Source organism: Psammomys obesus, unplaced genomic scaffold (assembly GCF_907164565.1).
Source record: "Psammomys obesus unplaced genomic scaffold, mPsaObe1.curated_primary_1811, whole genome shotgun sequence".
NCBI classification, from domain to species: Eukaryota; Metazoa; Chordata; class Mammalia; order Rodentia; family Muridae; genus Psammomys; species Psammomys obesus.
In genome coordinates this window covers 1505804-1525932 of record NW_026596152.1, presented here as the reverse complement: position 1 = coordinate 1525932, position 20129 = coordinate 1505804, and the positions used below count along the sequence as shown (strand labels likewise).

General features: G+C 58.2%; 1 protein-coding gene across 1 annotated transcript; it reads right to left on the bottom strand.

Annotated features, from left to right (window-relative positions):
• Positions 1-968: 968 nt before the first annotated feature.
• Gucy2d (guanylate cyclase 2D, retinal) lies at positions 969-16098 on the bottom strand. Its single transcript, XM_055594361.1, has 19 exons — positions 15381-16098; positions 15000-15304; positions 13413-13764; positions 13116-13200; positions 12850-12952; positions 12229-12330; positions 11039-11119; positions 9595-9801; positions 9293-9449; positions 8792-8941; positions 7501-7649; positions 6836-6999; positions 6560-6752; positions 6185-6359; positions 5925-6023; positions 5719-5813; positions 5530-5615; positions 5241-5351; positions 969-4858 (listed from the first exon to the last, which is right to left on the bottom strand). Exons 1-18 carry the CDS (start codon positions 16096-16098, stop codon positions 5258-5260), a joined length of 3315 nt encoding a protein of 1104 aa, XP_055450336.1. The 3' UTR covers positions 969-4858; positions 5241-5257.
• Between the last annotated feature and the right edge of the window lie 4031 nt (positions 16099-20129).

Below are 20129 nucleotides of genomic sequence, written 5' to 3'. Positions count from 1 at the left end.
CGCTGATTTCTCTCATACAACTGACAACCAAATTAATAATCTACATTTTAAAAAAAAAAGACAAAATCTCTCAGACAAACTGGCTAAGATGGTTCTTCCCCCTCAATTACCCTCCAATATTATCTCTGGTGGTTGTCCTAATCAGACCCTGTGCCCTCCAATATGTCTCCAACTTGATCACCTGTAAGCCGTGCCACAGCGTTAAAGACAGCGTCCTGTCAAGGATTTTACAGGAACATGTTGGCCGGGAGCGGAATGAGGAAAACTGCCTGACTCCATTTTAAAGACAGGAACCATTTTGTTATTAATAATAAGTTTCTGTTTGTTATAAGAGCCGAGTTTCTAAGTCTCTGCTTTCTGGAACCTGATCGCTCTCTTTGTAAGAACTGGCCTGCTCCATGACCATGACCACTGTGGCGGGTTGAGTAGAAACGGCCCCCAAGGCTCTGAGATGTGGCACTGTTAGGAGGGTGGCCTTGGTGGCCCTGTCACTGGGGGTGGGCTTCGAGGCTTCAGATGCTCAACCCGTGTGGCTCTCTTTATGTGACTCCTGCCGCTATAGATCCCCACACAGAACTCAGCTACCTCTCCGGAGCCTCGTCTGCCCGAGTGCCTCCATGCTTCCTCTATGACGATAATGGACTAAACCTCTGAGCTGTAAGCCAGCCCCAATCAAACGTTTTCTTTCATAAGGGTTGCTGGGGTCACAGTGTCTCTTCACAGCCATGGAATCCCCAGCTAAGCAACCTCGAGGATTGCTTTTGAGAGCCTTGACCCTCTCTATTCAGTGACCACAGAGGCTGACCGCTGAGATTTTTCTGTATGTTCCTCTGTGCACTGTCTCTGCTCTAACCCAACTTAGGAGGCAGTCACTGGCCAGCTCCCTGAGTGCACCCGAGGAGAACAAAGCTTGCTTCAGTTTGGCCTCATTCCCGTCTGCTGGGATTAACAACACACAGCATGCAATGGAAGGAAGCATACCTTTATTTCAGCTCCACCATCCCGGGCCCAAACACCAGGATGTGCCACCCGCTGTGTTGGGTACAAAGTTCAAAAAGTTCCTATAAACATGGATAACCCTACAAGGTTATGTCACAAGCCCCTGCCAAGGTGCAGCTCACCCCACTGCCCCAGAGGGGAGTGCCTGGGGTTCACCACAGATGAGCAGGTAGAGCAGGGCCGAGACTGAAACAGCAGCACACAGGAAAGGCACCAGGGAGCCCTGGGATGTGCCTTGGAATCCACGCTGCAGCTGGGGAAAGTCCCTGCTTTGGCTATGGGGGTCCCAGCAACAATGCCATCCAAAGGTGAGGACAGCCCCAAGTATGGGCTCCTGGGGCGGGCCAGCTGGCCGAGGTAGTGTAAGCACACCTGGAAATGTGGGGTACCCAGTGACTACGTCAGGTGCTTTCACGGGCTGGGAGTTGCCTGGTCTGGGGACAACAGAAAGGGAGGAAGGGAATATTAGAATCAAGGCTCTAAGATTGGCAGGTTGTAATCTGAGCCTGGGGTTGGGGTTGGGGGTTCCTCAGAAATAAAGGAAAGTGCAGAGGGAGGCAGGGAGAAACATGGGGAAGGGGTCTCTCAGACAGAGAAGAGGACAGAGGGAAATGGGGGAAGAGTGAGGGTAGAGGGGCCTGTCAACCTTTCTCCTCTTCCTCCCACGGCCTCTGTGGGTCTGGAGCCCACTCTCCCACACCCTCAAGTCCAGGCTTCTGAGACCACCAGCAGCTGGCCTGGATGCCGAGCGAAGGGATCAATGGGGCTGCTGAGCTTGCCACCTCCTCCTCTAGCCTCAGCTCACCCTTCTCTCCCACTGGGGTGCCATGCCCCAGCCTGCCCAGGCTAGTCCTCCACTACTCCAGGCCTCAGGCGGAAAGGGGAGGAAGGGAGAAGAGAGAGCAGGAGGGAAGCAGGGACAGGGTTTTTGAGAGCTAACCCCTTATCAAGTTGAAGGCCAGCAATTTGGAATCTTCCCTTCAACCTGGGACCCAAGTACAGAGAAAATTTTATGAAATATGTTTAACAGTGCAAATATATTCTTACATTGTGCAAGTGTTCACGTTAGATCTTTTTTTTTTTTTTTTGCTTTGTTTTCAGTTCTAACTCATCATTTGTGAACATAGTTAAAATTCTTAATTGTGCTAACTAGCCTATAGCAGCTCTACTTGGCTAACCAGGAGATGAGGGGCTGCATTTATATCTTAAAATGAAATTTCACCATTAGGAAGGGGAGGAAGCCATTAATCAGTACTGAAGGAAGAAGAGCAGCAGCAGCAGCGCCTTAGAAGTCGCTGTGATCTTACCACCCCGGGCAAACTACCTACGTCAAGGTCAGAAGAGACCTTGATGTTTGGGTTAGTGGGAAGTAGTGAGGACCGTGAGAACTGGAGGTGCTGCCTGGATCAAAGCAGCTGTGGCCAAGGGTGACACTAGCCCTACATGCTGCTCTTGATGTCAGGAAAAGAGGGATCTAAGACAGCCAGCCCTTTGTAGTTTCCAACCCGCGTCCACGGATTCTACTGTGAGCAGATTCCTGAAAAGCAGCTGTGTCTGGCTGTGACCGAGAAACTCTTAGAGGGAGTCTCTTTGTCTGCAGAGACCGGTGGACCGCCTGGACTCTCAGCCTGGAGCTCTGTAGGCTCCGAGGCTAATTACTGTGTCTTGGGCTCACTCTAGCCTCCTGGAACAACCATTTGTCGCCCCATTCTGTATCAGAACTAACACCTCGTGATAATCAACAAAAACCTCTTAGAAGCTGTTGACTCAGCAGAAAACTAGCTTCCACCAATCCAAGAGCTAAGACTCATAAAATAGCATCTTGAGCCCATAGACTAGGCTCCTCCATCTCGTTGTTCCCACCTCTCTGGTACCCCAATGTATGTTAAAGTTGCCTTGATTTATGACTTCCCTCTTTCTATTAAAAAAACACCATGAAACTGCTTCACGTTGAAACGTGGAATCTCGGGTAACAGAAATCTGTACCCGAGGCCACGGTCACTCAGAACGGCTCCAGAATAAAGCATCTCTTATCTCCTTTAAGACGAGAGCTGCAATCTTTGTGTCCACAGAGCGAGTCATGAATGTGTGCTGCGCGGTTAAGCCTAGGGAGCTGTCTGCAATGAACACGTACTGACGGTTTTTCTTGTCATTATTCTCTACCATGTACATTACAAATAGTCTAGAAATGACTTAAAGAACACAGGGTAAAGTGCAATGTAAAAAGTTCCTTCTGACGTAATGGACCTGAGACGAAGGACTTTAGCATCCACCAGCGTCCTTGAGTTGGTACCGTGCAGATACTTCGCTGTGACTGCATATGCTTACTTTTCAAGGAAAGTTAAGTTGTTTTTAGATTTATTTTATGTGTATGTGTGTTGCCTGCGTGCGTGGGCATTGTGTGCCTGCAGTGTCCACAGAGGCCAGAAGGGGGCGTCAGAGCCCCTATAATGGCATCACAGACTATTGCTGGCCTCGTTGTGGGTCTCGGGAATCAAACGTGGCTCCTTTGGAAGATCACTAAGTGCTCTTAACTGCACAGCCATCTCTCTAGCCCTCGCTTCTACGTTACACATATAACTATAATTACTTGTTTTGTCAGAGAGATTCTTAATGGCAGCCATGGCTGGCCTGGAACTCACTGTGTATTCCAGTCTGGCTTCAAACGAAGAGATCCATCTGCCTCTGCCTGTTCAGGGCTGGGCTTTGGTGTGTGTGTGTGTGTGTGTGTGTGTGTGTACGTTTACCACTTTTAAACTGATTTTCAAATATTAGCTCAAAACAAAAGCATCCCATGAGCCAAACCAAGCAAGTGTAACGTCTGGCCTCTGTCCTGGGCATTCTCGGATTACACAGTTGCTGTAGGCCTGAGGTGCTCTGAAGGGCTCTTCCGAAAGCAGACTTGATTCCGTGGGCGTGGACTGGGACTGAGGTTCGCTGTGTCTAACGCTGCTGCCAACGCCGCTGGCCTGGCAGCCACGCTGCTCACAGTGAGGGCTTCATTTCACCTCTTTCAGATCCGTCAGCGCCGTCTCCAGTTTGTACATCACCCGCGCTGGACACGCACCACCTCCCGGTGTCTGTGTCGGTGACAGATGACAGCCAGAGCCAAACACGCCAAAGCCCAGAATCTGGTGCCTCAGAAAACTGCAGCTGGGGATGAGCCGGGACTGGGTGTGGGCACTTGTTGCAAAGATCTCGGCAGAAATGATCTTCCTAGACGGTCGTTTCACCAACACCTAGCTAAGCAGAGAGTAAACCAGCCGTCTGCCACTCTGGTTAGCAAACCAGGGCGCGGCTGGCTTCCTGCCGCAGCGCACCAAAGCAAGCTTTTCTCTGCACTTAGGCAAGTGAGTCGGTTCTGCCCGCCGGAGTAGGAGCCAGCGTGTAATGGAAATGGGAATAGGATTGAGGCTAAAGGAAAGCCCTGGCCTTTCCAGGCTGCGCGGTGGCCCCTGCCCTGACAGAACACGAGCCTCCACTTCCCGGGGGGAAGGGCCTGAGGGCTTCCCCAGATCCTTACTTGGGGCCTCACAGGGCCTAGAGAGCGAATAGCCCTCCACCCCTGCCGCCTCCAATGCGCTCAGGGTTTTTGGAGCTGGGAGGCTCTATGTCACAGAGCCCCGAATCCCAGGGCTACTCATTCTAAAGCCTCGCTGAAAGGGCCACAGGGAGACGGAACGCGCGCAGCCCCCCTCATTCTACCACGGGGGGGGGGCGCAACACTTCAGATCTTTCCAAGGTCACGTCGCTGGTTTGCAGCAGACCCCCGGCTCAGAACGCTTGGACGCAGAGTTGGACAGAAGTCTCGGGCATTGGTCCCATACAGCAGCAACGGCAGGAAGGGCCTTGCAGAATCCTGAGGGAGCACAGCTGTCTGAGAGGAAGAAAAGCCTGTATAGGGAGCACCGTGGCTGAGAGATTCTCGAGAGACGGCCAATGAGAGCTCTGCATAAGTGCACAGCCCGAGGGGCCCCTCAGAGAAACCTGGCTTATGCTCAGGGCATAGAGTGGGCCAGGGGAAAATCTGGAGACAAAAATCCTAAACCTGGACTCTGGGAAGGCTCCAGATCTACCAAACCAGGGCTGGTGTTGGAGCTCCCTGTAAAGGAATCAGCCCGTGCCCCACCCCCACCCCAAATCAGAGAGGAACAGGGACAGATGAGCTGGTGCCTGACCCCTCCGCCCCGCCCCGCCCCGCCCCCATAGAGTGCTCCCGAGGAGCAGGGAGGGTGGAGCACCTGCGCCCAGCGGCTCTTCACTTCCCGGTGAACAGGCCCGGCCTGGCTTTCTCCAGCTTCCTGCGCCTCTCTAGCGGGATCTCCTGCAGGCTGATGCCATGGTTGCTCGCCCTGCAGGGAGGAGACTGCAGCCTCAGGGAAAAGGAAGCGGGTGACGGAGGCCAGGGTCGCCGCTGCTCGGCCTGGGGCCGGCGTGGGAGGCAGGAAGAAAGGGCGAGGGCACCAAGGGCCGCGGCTGGCGCCGCTGCGGCTCGGGCTCCCAGCGTTCAGGTCCGAGCGGAGCGCTCACCCGGGCAGCAGATCCGGCGGTTTGGGGATGGGCTTGTTGAAGCCGAGTCTGCCCACAAGCCAGTACGTGTCCTCAACGCCCTTGCCCTGAGGACGGAAGACGGGACTCAGGCCGGCCAGGGCGAGGGACGAAGGGGACGCGGGGACCCCGGCCCCCGAAGGGCCCAGGCAGGGCGTGGCCCGGGCTCACCTTCAGCTCCGTGGGGCCTCGACACTCCATCTGGAAGCCCTGGTCCAGGGCGCGGAGGATCCGAACGGTGCTCATGTTCACGTGGATGCGATACGCTGAGGCAGCGAGGGGACGCCGGGGTCTCGGGTGGCGCTCAGGTCCCCGGCCTGGGCTGTCCCCCTGCCGGCCCCCGCCCCCCCCCCGCCCTCCCTGTCGGTTACACTCACGCAGCCCGGTGGACTCCATCCGCGAGGCAGTGTTGACGGTGTCCCCGAACAGGCAGTACCGAGGCATCGTGAGGCCCACCACGCCGGCCACGCACGGGCCTGGGGAGACGCGCCAGGTCAGAGGGCGGGGCTCGGCGGGGAGGCTGCGCGAAGGGCCTCGGAGGACCAGCTCCCGGGTCCTCCCCCCGCTCCCGCCCTCCCCCGCCCCTCCCCCGGACGAGCCCTGCAGCCCCAGGCGGGCAGGCCTGAGCCGGGGCTACCTGAGTGCAGACCGATGCGGATGCGCACGGGGACCTCGGGCATGTGGCGCATGCGGAAGGTGCCCACGGCGCTGAGGATGTCGAGCGCCATGTTGGCGATCTCCGCAGCGTGGCGCTGCCCGTTCCTCTGCGGCAGCCCCGAGGCCACCATGTAGGCGTCTCCGATGGTCTCCACCTGGGGAGGGGCGCGCCCGCTCAGCTCTGAGCCCCCCGCCCCCACACTCAGACCGCGGCCACGCCCCGCAGGAAGCCGAGGCGGGAGGGTGGCGGCGAGTCCGAGTCCAGCCTCCCCACGCCGCGGGTTCTAAGCTACCCAGGCGCACACAGAAAGAAAACGGAGCGGAAGGGCGGGGGGCTTCGTCCCCCGCGCTGCACCTTGTAGACGTCGTGGGCGCCGATGATGGCGTCGAAGAGCGTATACAGGTCGTTGAGCAGGTCGACCACCTCGATGGGCTCGCTCATGGCCGAAATGGTGGTGAAGCCCACGATGTCACTGAAGTAGAGCGTCACCTCTTCAAAGTACTCAGGCTCCACAGAGGAGCCCATCTTCAGCGCCTCGGCCACAGATCTGGGAGCGGCGGGAGGGCAGGGGTCACCCGAGGCTGCCGCGTCCGGCCGCCCTCCCCGCAGCCCCGGCGCTCAGGCACTCACGGAGGCAGCATCTGGGTGAGCAGCCTGTCCGTCTTCTGCTTCTCCTGCTCAAGCTCCTCCGTGCGCTCTCGGATCAGGTCCTCCAGGTTGCTGGAGTACTGCTCCAGCATCCGCAGCATGGAGTCGATGATGTTCATCTTCCGCCCCTTGTTGATGCGCTTGAACTAGGACAGGAGAGAGCTAGTGAGAATAAGACTTGGGCTGCCACGGCCCTCTCCTGCACCCTCCATGGGGCTATGTAGCTGGGCCGTTCACCTTCTATTCAGGGACCACCCCGGACTCCCGGCCGCTGTGTTTTCAGATTCTGTTAAGTGGCCAATGAGAGTTCCCAGAGGGCCTTGCTCTGAGTTGGCACTGACCAGGCACTGACTCAGGCCAACGCTCTTTCTGCCCCGTAAACCAAGCACCTGTCTGGTTCTTGTTCAGTGTTATTTGATTCGGATTAAATATTTCTCCTACCTAGACTTCTCCCATCCCAAGGCCCCCACAAGTCCTCTTTTGCATTGTAAACCTTCCCTCCCAAATTCTCAGTCCTTAGGTTCATCCTTAGGAGAGAGTCTAGGAGGTCAAAGGTCATGCCAGCCTGCTTGCCTGGGAACAGGATGCTGACAAGAATCTGGGACCCCAGAGGCCAGCCCAGTCCTTGCCCAATCCCAGCCCCTGACCAGGTCAAAGGTGAGGTCCATGGAGGGCCGGAGTTCTGGCTGCTCTGCCCAGCACTGCGCCATCAGCTGGATGCACTCTTTGGGTGCCAGGTCCATTGACACCAAGGGCCGGCACAGGGGAGGGGGCGTCCTCACCCTGCGTATCACTTCTAGAGGCAAGAGGGAGCTGTAAGAGGTGGGTGTCCCCCAAACAAAGCCACCTCTACCCTAGCCTAAAGGGGGCACTGGGAGAGGCTCTCCAGCTTCCTGTGCAGCTGAGAATGACCCTGATGGACGACCCTGACCTGCTGGCCCTTCTGTTTCCGCCTCCGACACAAGTGCTGGGACCACAGGCTTATGCCGCCATGCCCGGATTACGGGGTGCTGGGAATTGAACTCCGGGCTTGGTGTCCACTAGGCAAGCACTCTACCAACTTTCCAGCTGAGAGTGTGTGTGTGTGTGTGTGTGTGTGTGTGTGTGTGTGTTTTTAATTAACACTTCCAGGTCTTAGGAGACAGCTCGGCCAGCAAGTGCCTGACACATAGGCCAAAGGGCCTGAGTTTGGAGCTCCAGCAGCCACGTTAAATGATGGTTTAAAAGCCAGACGTAGCGGCACACCCCTGTAAGCACCAGGAAGGCAGACACAGGAGGCTCCCTGGAGCTCGTCAGCAGACCTACACAGCTAATCGGTGAGTCTGGCTGCCGTGTGAGACTGTCCCAAAAAGTAAAAGAGCGGTTGAGGAAGACACCTCCATTTGCACAGGCGTACACGCACACACTGTCTGCACAGGTGGACGCAACACAACACCCAGCTAGGTAGATGGATAGACAGACTGACAGACAGACAGACAAGTGCTTTCGCTGGTAGGGGAGTGTGGTGTGGATGGGAGTGTAATGTGGACTCTCTAGGAGTAATCAGAGGCCCCTGAACTCTGAGTGTCAGAAAGAGGCGACACAAATTAATGTTTTCTGAACACAAGAAAAGTGAGGTTGGGGTGCGGCTCCTACACATGATGAGTGATATGGACTTGAATCCTGTGGGACTGTCCTCGGGCCTCTGATGGTCCCCTTCCCCTTCTCTGGGGGTCAGAGAGCAGCCTGTGTGTGGTGGGAGAGAGGGTGGGCCCAGGGTCAGGATGGGTGCTGTTAGGATCTGTGCCCCGAGACCGCCTCCTCACGCTTGGCTTTCCCACTGCTGTCTTCAGCTTTAGGAAAGCTAAGCCTCGCCGGCCGTGGGGCTTCCCTTTACCAGAACCAGGCGGGGCCTGGCGGCTTCAACTGCAGCATGCGCCTGGCCCCAAGCCGCCTTACCCTCGGGGGGCAGCTCCAGCATGGCGTAGGGGGTGCTGCGGCAGACCACCTCCTGCATGATGATGGCCAGGCTGAAGACGTCGCCAGCCAGAGTTCCCCGCCGCTCCAGGGCTGGGTCCCGGAGCAGCTCTGGGGCTGTCCACAGCTGATCTAGGAACGGAAAGAGTGGCATGGGTACAGAGAGAGGCTGTGACAGCCCCGGCCGCCAGACCTCAGCCTCAGTGATACTGATCAACCCCGCAGTCAGCTATCTCAGCGAAGAGACTGCTGGAGTGCCCAAGCCTGGCAGAGAAGACCCTGTGCTCAGGAAGGCGGTGCCTAGGGAGGACTCCGTCCGGGAGCGGCAGACCCTCCAGTCTGCAGCCGCAGGCCTTTCCCGGGCCTGATTAGTGTCGATCTAGGGTGGGAAGAGCGCGGGGAAGGGCCGGAGGGGAGGGCGCGGGCCGCTAAGCGGAGCCAAGGGGGTGGATGCTCCAGAGCCGGGAGGCAGCGAGCTCCTACCCTCCGCGCTGGGCGGCTCGGGTAACACCCTCTGCGCTTCCAGCAGCCTCCCGTGGCCGTGGTCTGTCACCTTGAGCACGAACCTCCCATCCACCACGCAGTTCCGTGACTTGAGCCTCCCGTGGGCCACGCCGCGGTGGTGCAGGTATCTCATTCCCTTGGATGGGGAGGGAGGAGAGGCCGCCTCAGCTCCGCGGCCCCGCCCCCGCCAGCACATCCCCGCCTCCTAAGACCCACAAAGCGCCCGCACACACACGCACACGCGCGCACACACATGCACACGCATGCACACACATACACACCTTGATGAGGTCCAGCAGGAGAGAAGACTTGAACATCCAGTCCAGCTTGATGTCTCTCTGGGCCAGGAGGTCGTGGAGGGAGCCCCGGGCGCAGTGCTCTGAGACCACAGCCAGGAGGCCCTCCCCGGGGGCGGCAGGGATGTCTGCTGAGCCCGCCAGGAAGAGCCCCAGGTAGAGAGCCACGTTCTCGTGCCGGAGCTCCCGCAGCTGGAAGAGAGAAAGCGACAGGGACAGGCATTTCCTGTCCCGGGGCACCCAGGGCTGCCCCAACCCCCCTTTAGCGCCTGGTTGGGGGCAGCAAGACTGGAAATATGAGATTGGAAATGGTGAGCGAAATGGGGTTGGGGCCTTTCTTCTGTGCATAGTTCTGGCTTTGAACAGCTCAGTGTGGTGAAAGGGCCTTGTTCAGAACATGAATGTGAAAAGACACCCGTATTCGGGGGATTAGGGCCCGTTGGGGTTCCGCTTTGTGAGTCTGAAGGCTCCATTAACTACAAAGTGGAGTGGAGCCCCAGGGGAAAGAAGCCTGCCACCTGCTGCTCCTCCTGCAGCGGCCGGTGATGAAGCGCCTGACCCACAGTGGCCGTGGCTTTCCCTGGGGCCAGGGGAGGGGCTGCGTTTCCTTTCAGACACCTGGTGTCGAATGGCAACTTGGCCCACGCCCACGAAGGCAACCGCTTAAGTCAGCCATAGCTGTGGTCGAAGGCTCCCGGCGGCCTCCCGGAAAGAGGCCAAACCAAGGATGCTTGGTGCTGAGGGAGGAGGGACGGTCAAGGTGCACGCACGGGGTGAGCTGTCTGCAGCCTCCTCGCCAGCTCCCCACTTCGTCCACTGTGTGAGTACGGCTGGGGCCGTTCCTTCCCTGAGAGAACTGGAAACTCTCTTAGAGTTTTTTCTTCTTTAAAATATGCTTATTTGTTTATGTGTGTGTGCGTGCCTGCATCTCTGTATGTGTGTGGCATGTATGTGCCATGGCATCGTGTGGAGGTCGGAGGGAAACTTGCAGGAGCCGGCTGCCTCCTTCCACTCGTGTGGGCTCTGAGGAACAAGGTCAGGCTCGGTGGCAGGTGCCTCTGTCCACCGAGCCATCCCGATGGGCCTCAACACAAATCTACTGGCCTCCTATACTGCAGGCCGCGTGCTGGGTGCTGGGAACACAGAGGCACCCTCACCCAACTCTGAGTCTGTGATGGGGCAGATCAGACAAGCCGGATCGTGTGAGCATACAACTTATGGGATGAGCTAACACGTCACTTATCACATATTAGTTGTGATAAGAACACCAAAGGGGAAAAAGCTAGTATCACGAGAGAGGATGCTGGGAAGTCCTCTCGAGAGAGAGAGGAAAGAAGCCCTGAGAACGAACCCCGCTGCCCACTGCAAACAAAGCCCGGAGTGGGCTCGCCAATAGCCATACAACACCCTGCCAGGGTCCAGTTCTCACCTTGGAGAAGGCTGTCTTGGTTGCGGGCCTGATGGCCGTATAGTGATCCCCTGGGAATTTCTTCAGCCAAACCCAGTCCCCCTGTAGCAGAAGGTTGAGAAAGTCAGTCCTTGAAGCCCCAGGATTCCCGGAGCTTGAGGACCCTCCCATTTCCAGTGGCCCAGTGGCCCAGAACCATCCGTCCAGGCAGAGACCATGAGATGCAAGCAGCTCAGTGTACGACCTGTGTTTCCAGGGGCCTGGGTCAGAGCTCAGGGGAGGAAGATGCAGCTCCTCACCACCCCGATATTCCCGCCAACAGTCACACAAGCTGCTGCATGCACAGCCCTCATCGCTGTCCCTTGTCAGGAGAGAGCTAAGAGTCATCAGGGATTATGGTGAGCTGTCTCTGAAGGGAGGGATCATCCTTGTGGGTCCTGGCCTCACTGACCCCGGAGAGCGGCAGGGTCAGGCCATGGGATGTCACAGTTCAGTGATGGCTGCCATCATCTGGGTGAACAAGAGCCCTTTGCTCTTGTTTTGCCCTGGGCCTTGCAAATCAGATTGGTGGTCCTGACTGTTGCTAAGAGACGGGAACTAGAAGAGAGTCGTGGAGACTTGTTCTCAACTCTTAACAGGCTTTGGAAAGTAAAAAAGGTGTTCTTTAATGGTCACTGAAAACTGGGGGCTGCATTTAGTGGACAGGGCCAGAGAGAACGACTTGGCCCGGGCGGAGCGTCCCACGAAACAAAGAACAGCATGTTAAGGCAGCAACAGTCTGCCCCTGAGAACCTGTCACATGGTCTCGGGTGACATGCTCAGAACTTCCGTGTTTCCTCCAAGACCCTGAGCATGGGCGCTGCCCTCAGTGCCCCTCACCCCTCTGCCACGGTCACGTGTGCTGGCCCGGCCGCTAGACACTGTTTCAGAGGCCGGGCTTGGGTTCAGTCTGCTCAGAACTGGATGAGGGAACTGTCCTCACTGGCCACACCGGCTGCCCTGTGGGATGGGCCCAGCATGCTCCGAACACCTCCAACCTCCAGCTTTGGGGTTTGGGAAACCTCACTGGATCTTGTGGCAGAAAGCATGTCCAGATTGGACATGACCTTCCCCTAGACCCTGCCCAGCTTCGGCTCTCTGCCTGGAGCGCACACTTTGACCTTTCTCCTCTTCCCTCCCGGGGCAGGTCACCCTAACCGGGATTAGCTCACCTCGTAGAGGCCAATGCTGGCGCTCTCTGGGGGCTGGCTCGGGACACTGCGGATGTCTGAGGTGCTCCGGGCAGCCAGGCTGGATCTACTTCCCTGGGCCACCTGAGGACAGATGCAGACGCAAAGGGTCAGCATATGTCCTGAGGCCAGAGTCCTGGGCCGAGGCTGATTTCTGAGGGTGAAAGAGAGGAAGACAAGGGATCCGCAGCGCAGCTGGAAATGGTGCCACATTTTACAGTCCACACAACGAACATCCTTTTGATGTTTGGAGACAGGGTTTCACTGTGGAGCTTTGGCTGGCCTGGACTTGCTTTGTAGACCAGGCTGGCCTGGAACTCAGAGATCTGCCTGCCTCTGCCTCCCCAGTGCTGGCATCGAAGGCGTGCGCCACCATCGCCCAGCTCAGACATTCATTTTTCTAATTGGACCTTCACAGCAGCCTAAGGCAGGGCTGCCACCCCTATTGCGGAGAGGAGGTCCCTGATTCCCAGGACAAAGCTGGGGGAGAAGCTGAGTTTCTTACATGGGAGATGGGGTGGGGGAGGGGCAGGCAGCTGGCTCAGGGAAGGGACCAAATACCCCGGGAGAACACACGTGGTTCCTAGCTCCCTGCTCTCTGACCTTTCGAGAGCTGCCCGCCTGTGGATAGAGGAAGGTGACATCTTCCAGGGTCAGGATGATCTTGTTGGGGCCGGAGGCCATTTGCATCTGTAGCAGCTTGTGCCTGGCAGGAGGAAGAGGCCAGCAGGGGAGCGGGCAGGGGAAAGGCATTAGCTCAGGCAAGTGTACTGGAACAGAGCTATTCCCCTCAAACCTGCCTGCCCCTCTCCAAGATGGCCTTCCGCTCACCTGCTGCCCTTGTGGCATAATTTTACTTCCCTACTCACCTCAGATAATGAGCCAGAAAGGCCCCCAACAGTCCTATCCCTATCACCAGGAGAAAGCCAACGAAGACCAGGCCTGGCTCCACCCCTGAAGGAACAAGGAGGGGGAGCCTCTTGGTCCTGGCAGGGAAAGGGCCCCTTTGAGGAAGGGAGGTGTTCAGTCAGCCATGCCAAATCTAAGAGCTGGGCTGGGCGAGAAGTCAGGCGCACCCTCTCTCTCTCTCTCTCTCTCTCTCTCACGATGCCCACGCTGGCTGACCCAGAGGGAGCCTGCCGGTGCGCCTCCGATGCTTTCCTCACCTCCGCTGCAGATCACATCCGGCTCGAACCAGCAGGAAGGGTCTGGTCCCGGCGCTGGTCCTCCTCTAGGGAAGTGCACGGGGGTGCCAGCAGGGCGCATGGAGCCTCCGGTGGGATACAGCAGGTGTGTGGCCCACAGCCGGTCCCCCGAGGCGTCTGTGTCCAGCAGCGCAAAGGAGGGCTCCTCGCTCCCTCCCAGGACCCCGCAAAAGCCGGAGACCTGGGCCTCCCGCATGTGGCGGGCCACAGATGCGCCGGACACCCAGCCGCCCCCCGCCGCCGCTCTTGCTCTCGTCACGCCCCCAGCCAACAGGAAGACGGCGTCGTAGATGGTGCCAAACAGCGGAGAGACCTGGAGGAGGGCGGGGGCCGGCCCAGGACTTAGAGCCCCTCAGGGGCGAGAACTGGCCGGCCTGCGCCGTCGCTGTGCCGGGCTCGCCCACCGAGTCCCCCATCCCACCCACTTCTGATGTATTCCCCTTCTTGCTGCTTTTCCACCGCGAATACCCTCTCGGAGAAGGCCCGCGGTGCTGCGGGGTGAGGGCTCAGCATGGCCTTCCACCCCACTGGCCACCTGAGCCTTCTCTCGGGGGTGGCTAGTTGTTGGGAGACTGAACCCAAGGCCTGGCCCAAGCCTGGCAAGTACCCTACCACTGTGCCGGATAACCAGCCCTTGTTTTTGAGACAGGCCCCTGTTTACCAGACTTGTTTACCCCGTAGCTCAGGAAGGCCCTCAACTTTGCCTGCCTCCGTCTTCTGAGTTTGGGGGATTGCACTAGGCCTGGCGCAGGGCGGCCTTCCTGGTTGCCAAGTTTCTTCCTACTGACATGGAGCCTCCCCTTTGCCTCAGAAGCTTCTAGACTGCCTTTGTGCCTGGGACGGGATTAGACGGCCTGAATCTGGACCCTGGAGACCCAAGGGATGCTGACTGCTTGGATGGTGGAGATTATCTTTGGAGCGGACTATGGGAGCCCCACCTCCCGTCGAGGCCCTCACAAAGCACACAGCGTGACCCAGAACAAGGCTGAGGCCTCAGGAAATGCCTCCGGGCTGGGCGTGAAGGTGGCGCCTGTGTCCTCCCTCCCTCCCAGGTCACCGCGTCTCGGACGGAACGCTCTTGAGGTGCTGGCGTTAGGTAGGTCTGCTTTGAACACTAAAAGTGACGTGGCGGCTTAGGAGCTGGGTTTCACAGGTCCCGTTGCCTGCTCTCAGGGGGTGAACTTGATAATGAAGGTGCCCTAAGCAAAAGCAGATTCTACAGCACCCGAGAAGCTCCGACCGGCTGCGGCTACCGCTCACCCGCCATTGGCTCCACCCTCCCCTTCCCTTGGCTCCACCCCTCGTTCCCATCGGCCCCACCCCTCACCTTCCCATTGGCTCCACCCTCCCCGTCCCATCGGCCCCCCCCCTCACTCCCCTTGGCTCCACCCTCCCCGTCCCATCGGCCCCACCCCTCACTCCCGTTGGCTCCACCCTCCCCGTCCCATCGGCCCCACCCCTCACTCCCATCGGCCCCACCCCTCTTCCCTTGTTCCCCTCCTCCTCGCGCCGTCCTCCGCCCTCTTCCCCGTCGCTCAGTCCGTCTACCTGCTGCAGGTCGAGGTCGGGGGGCAGCTCCCGGTGCTCCTGGGCCCTGCGCAGGCTGTCCTGCACGCTGCCCCCGGGAGGACAGTGGCGCGTGAGCGTGAGCACCGCGTCGTGCGCCCGGCGAAGCTGGGAGCTGTTGGCGATGGCGGCCAGAGCCTCCGGGCCCGGGGCCACGGCGTAGTGGAGCGTGTCGAAGGGCAGGAAGACCAGCGAGCCGTCGGTCAGGCCCAGCTCCTCCGCGGCCTCCAGCAGGCGGCGCTGCTCCTCGCCGCCCAGCAGCACCGAGTGCATGACCATGATCACGGCTGCGGACACAGAGGCCGTGGCCGCGCCCGCCGCCCCGCGCCCCCGCCCCCGCGCCCCGCGCCCCCGGGAGCCTACCTCTCACCGCCGGCCCGGCCCGGATCTTGGCGAGGGCCGCCCGGGCCCCGGCGCCGTCGGAGGCCTCCATGGAGGTCACCGAGGCCACCGGCAGGCCCCGGGCCCGGAGCGCCGCCGACAGGGCGCGCCCCGCCTCCACCCACAGGTCCTGCGGCGCGGTGACCAGGGCCACGCGCGCCCAGCGGAACGTCCTGAGGAGGACGTAGAGCGCCTCTGCCGCGGGGGTCAGGGCCGGGGCCGTGGTCCCCGCGGCCCGCGCGCCCGGGCAGCCCCAGGGCACCAGCGCCACCCCCGCCTCCTGCGCCAGCAGCTCGGCCGGCCGGCAGGCCGCGGGGTTCGCGGGACCCACCAGGCCGGAGACTCGAGCCAGCGCGGAGGACACGGCCCCCAGCGAGCCCGGGCTCCGGCAGGGCTCCGGGAGCAGCGCCACCTCGAACCGGGGGCCGCCGCCCAGGGCGAGGTCGCGGTTCAGGCGGTCGGCGGCCAGGCGCGCGGCCAGGTCGGGGCGCGCGCGCGCGAAGAGGGGGTCGCAGGCCCAGGGGCCCAGCACCCCCACCTGGAACACGGCGGAGAGGGCGCCCGGGGGCGGGAGGAGCAGGAGCAGCAGGAGCCCCGGCAGCCGCGGCCCGGGCCGGCGCGGGCTGGACGGCCACCGCCGCGCGGGGACGCAGACGCCGGCGTCGGGGGGCCCGCGCGCCGGCGGGGGCCGCGCGGCCATCGCCCCCTCCTGTGGACACAGCGAACAGGATGGGAGGGCTGAGACCCCGGCGCTCCCCCGGGGCGCCTGGCCTGCTCGTCCCCTTTGGCTTACCTCCCGTCAGCAGCCCCGGGGCCATGGGCACACCCCCCTCCCCAGCGGGGCCACGGGACCCGCGCTCCCCTAGCGGGTCAGTCGCCACTCACCGGGAGGTCCGGGGCTAGGCCCGGCTGCGGGGTCACCGGGTCGATGCCCCTTCCGTCTCCCCTGGCAGCCCGGCCCGGGCGGGGGTGTGGGAACAGCTCGCTGCGGCCCTTAATCTCCCCGAGCCGATTAGCGGCTGTTAATCAAGGACGGGGCGGGCCGATGGAGGATGAGGGTCCCTCCCGCTCCTCTCTGGGTGGGCTCTGCGCTACCTCCAGACAGCCTGAGCCCGGAGCTGAACGGAGGGAGGAAAAGCAACACTCAGGCCTGCACCTCAGCCCACGCACAAACCCAGCGTCACACTTACACTTGAAAAGCAAAACTACCTCCCTTTCAGTTGTCTCTGCAAAAAGCGAATCGGGTAAAGCCGTCCACCGGGAAATTTTGAAGAACTCTAGGATGTTGTCTTTCACGATTATAAGCTGACACCGGTCGGTTGCTTATACGTGGGAAGACAGCAAACATAACCGCTGCGGTTTTAATTGTTGTATATATGTATACACACATGTAACAACCATAACACATATCAGGTGTAAAGTCCCCAGCGCAAGGGAGGCGGGGCCAGGCGGGTCTCGGAGTGCCAGGAAAGCCAGCTGCACATACAGACCTGTCTCAAAAGGGACTGAGGTTTCATTTCTGCAGACATACGTGCGCCAGAGTGTATGCACGCACACATATGTGTGTGCCCACCCGCGTGTGCAGCGGCCAGCGGTGCTCAGAGCCCCAGAGTGGCGCACAGCTGGGAGCCCCCACGAGGTGCTGGGAGCCGGCCAGTGGGCTGGTCCCTCCGGGCGTGTCACCGCTGCAGTCCTCCGCACCCACTCTCTGGTGCCCCGTCAGCAGGCGCGGGACGCTTGCTCGCCCCTTCCTGGGCTTGGTTAAAGTGTGCTCTTCAACCCCTTGCACAGTCCCCCTCTCTCTCCTCTTCCCCTCTGCCTCTTCCTCCTTCCAGCTCATGCAGCCTTTAGGGAAAAACCTTAAACCGGCAGAGCTATAAGAACATCAGCAAGTCAGGCGCAGCGGGAGCCTGTGGTCTCAGCGCTCAGGACGCGGAGGCAAGAGGGTGGGTCTGTGTGTGTGATGATGTGTGGGCTTCCACACGCACATACATGCACAGGAGCACACTCACAGAGAACACACACACACAGAGCTGGCCACTGACAAAATTGGAATAGAGGTGGTCAATCTGATAAGTTATCATTGGAATTCACGAAGTTAATAACTGTACTACGTTACCCTGAGGAGTGCCCGCCAGGAGGCTCACACCTGTGACCCCGCACTGTAATCCCAGGAAGAGGCAGCAGACAGCTGTGAGGCCGGCCTGGCATATACAGTGAGTCCCTGGCCAGCCAAGCCAAGGAGTAAGACCCTGTCTCAAAAAACAGAACTAATAAACAAAAGCAAAGTCCCAAGTAACAGTATACATCAAAGTATTTCGAGACAAAGCGCCATGATGTATCACAATACATGATGTATGTGTCATGTAAGTATCTTGCTTATATTAGATATTTCACACAATAAGGAAATGGGAACAATGGCGAATCTGGGGCTAGGGAGATAGCTCAGTGGATAACTCATAGTGGATAACTATGAGTTTGGATTTCACATATAGGAACCGCCAGGTACAGCACCTTTAATCCAGGGCTGGGGCCAACAGCCAGGTTGTGGGGCTCCCTGTCCTGCCAGCCCAGCTGAGACAGTGAGCTCCAGGCTCAGTGAGAGAATGAAAGATGGCTTAAACCTCTGTCAGCCAAACCTGACCAACTGAATTTGATCCTGGGATCCATACGACAGGAGAGCATTGGCTTCAGCAAGGTACACACACACACACCACTGTGCTGTACGTACACTCACAATCAACAAATGTAATGAAAATAAGTATTAAGGGGCTGGAGAAATGGCTCAGAATGTGTCCTGCCTTCCAGAGGACCCAGGTTCGAGTCCCAGCTCCCATGAGGCAGCTCACAACTTTCTGTAGCTCCAGCTCCAGGGGATCCAGGACCCCGTCTGGCCTCCTCAGGCAGGTGCACAGACATACACGCAGGCAAAGCCTCCATACACATAAAGTAATGAAACAGGATTTAAAGCTAGCACAGAGAGGCAGCACATACACTGGAACACGAGCACGGAGAGGATTAGCAGCTTTGCAAGGGTGACGCACACACGAAGTTTCCAGAGCTTTGTCTCCTAGAGGTGTCAGGGATGCTACACCCATCGAGTCTCATCAACACGGCTGCCTAAACGGGATCTGAGCAATGACACCAACGGACATTGTAATGTGGAAGGGGAAAGCTTGAGGGCTCATCCCTACACAAGGGCTATGGCAACAGGGGTGTGTGTGTGTGTGTGTGTGTGTGTGTGTGTGTGTGTGAATTTGAGAGACAGCAAGAAGCAAGGAGGTTCATGAAAGAGGTTGGAGGGAGGAGAGGGAAGGGGGAAATGATGCAATTGTGTTATAATTAAAAAAACAAAACAAGGTAGAGAGAGACACGCTGCTGCCAATCTCCGGTCATGCATAGACCAGTGTGCCCAAGAACACACGTGCACAGACATACATTTGCCACACACACTCTGAAAACATGAGTGTGGTGGAGACCATGAGCAAGTTCTTTGTTATTTTTTTGTGATGTTTCATAAGTGTGAGGTTATTTCTGAATAAAAAGTTGATTAAAAAATGCTCAAAAAAAAAAAACTATCTTTGAAAGCTCAGGATAAAAAGGGATTTCTTAAACAATCCTGATAAAGTCCAAATTCCACAGGGAAAGATTAATGCATTTTGTAACTGTCTGGCTCTAAGAAGGAGCACACAGCAAGGAAAACATGAGCCGCTGACGAGAAAATCCATAAAAACACAAGCAAATTGCTAGGGTGCAGCTCAGGTGATAGAGGGCCTCGAAAGCACAGAGCCCTGGGGTCGGTCCCCAGCGCCACAGGACACAGGGCTGACAGCGCACACCTGTAATCCTAGCATGTGGGGGCTGGAGGCAGGAGGATTAGAAGTGTAAAGTCGTCCTCAACTACTTAGGGCCAGCCTGGGGTTCATGAGACTCTGCCACAGATAAATAAGAAAGAACTAGCAAACACACACACACGCATACACACAATGGAGCAAAAGTTGATATTTATAAATCTTATCTCCATTTACACTTATCCAAACCTGTCTAGTCTCTATCCAGACCCACATAAAAGATAAACATTCCATATTAAAACGGGCATGTGGGTAGACACAGCAGTGGAAAGGCTTACGAGAAAATACTCAACCTCGCTAGCCACCACGAAGACGAGAAAGAAAGCAGGACAGTGACAAACCATTCCCTCCCATCAGACTGTCGAAAATAAGACTGTGACAGCTCAGAGCTGATGAAACACAACCTTGGTGCTGTGGTAATATCACAGGAGCCTGTTGGACAGTGGCAGCTGCGGCAGGCCGGCTTTCAGGCCTCTGTGAATTCCATCACTTGAAGTATCTCATAGGTGTGTGACTGTGCACGAGAGTGGGACTCGTTTATGCCTCGGCACACGTGCGGTGGCCAGAGGACAACCTGCTGAGGTCAGTCTCACCTTCCACCTTGTGGGACCCAGGGGTCCAGCTCAGGTCACTGTGCTTGGGAGCACGGTCTTTGCCCGCTGACCCATCCCAGGGAGCCTGCCCTTTTTTTTCTTTTCATAAGAGGCTTATTTTCTTGGCATAGTGTTTACACAACCATCCCACATTGGAGCATGTGTCAGAGTACCATTTTTTAAAAATTGTCTTGGTGTTTTGTTTCTCAAGACAAGTTTCTCTGTGTTAACAGCCCTGGCCGTCCTGGAACTTGTGTGGTAGACCAGGCTGGCCTCGAACTCACAGG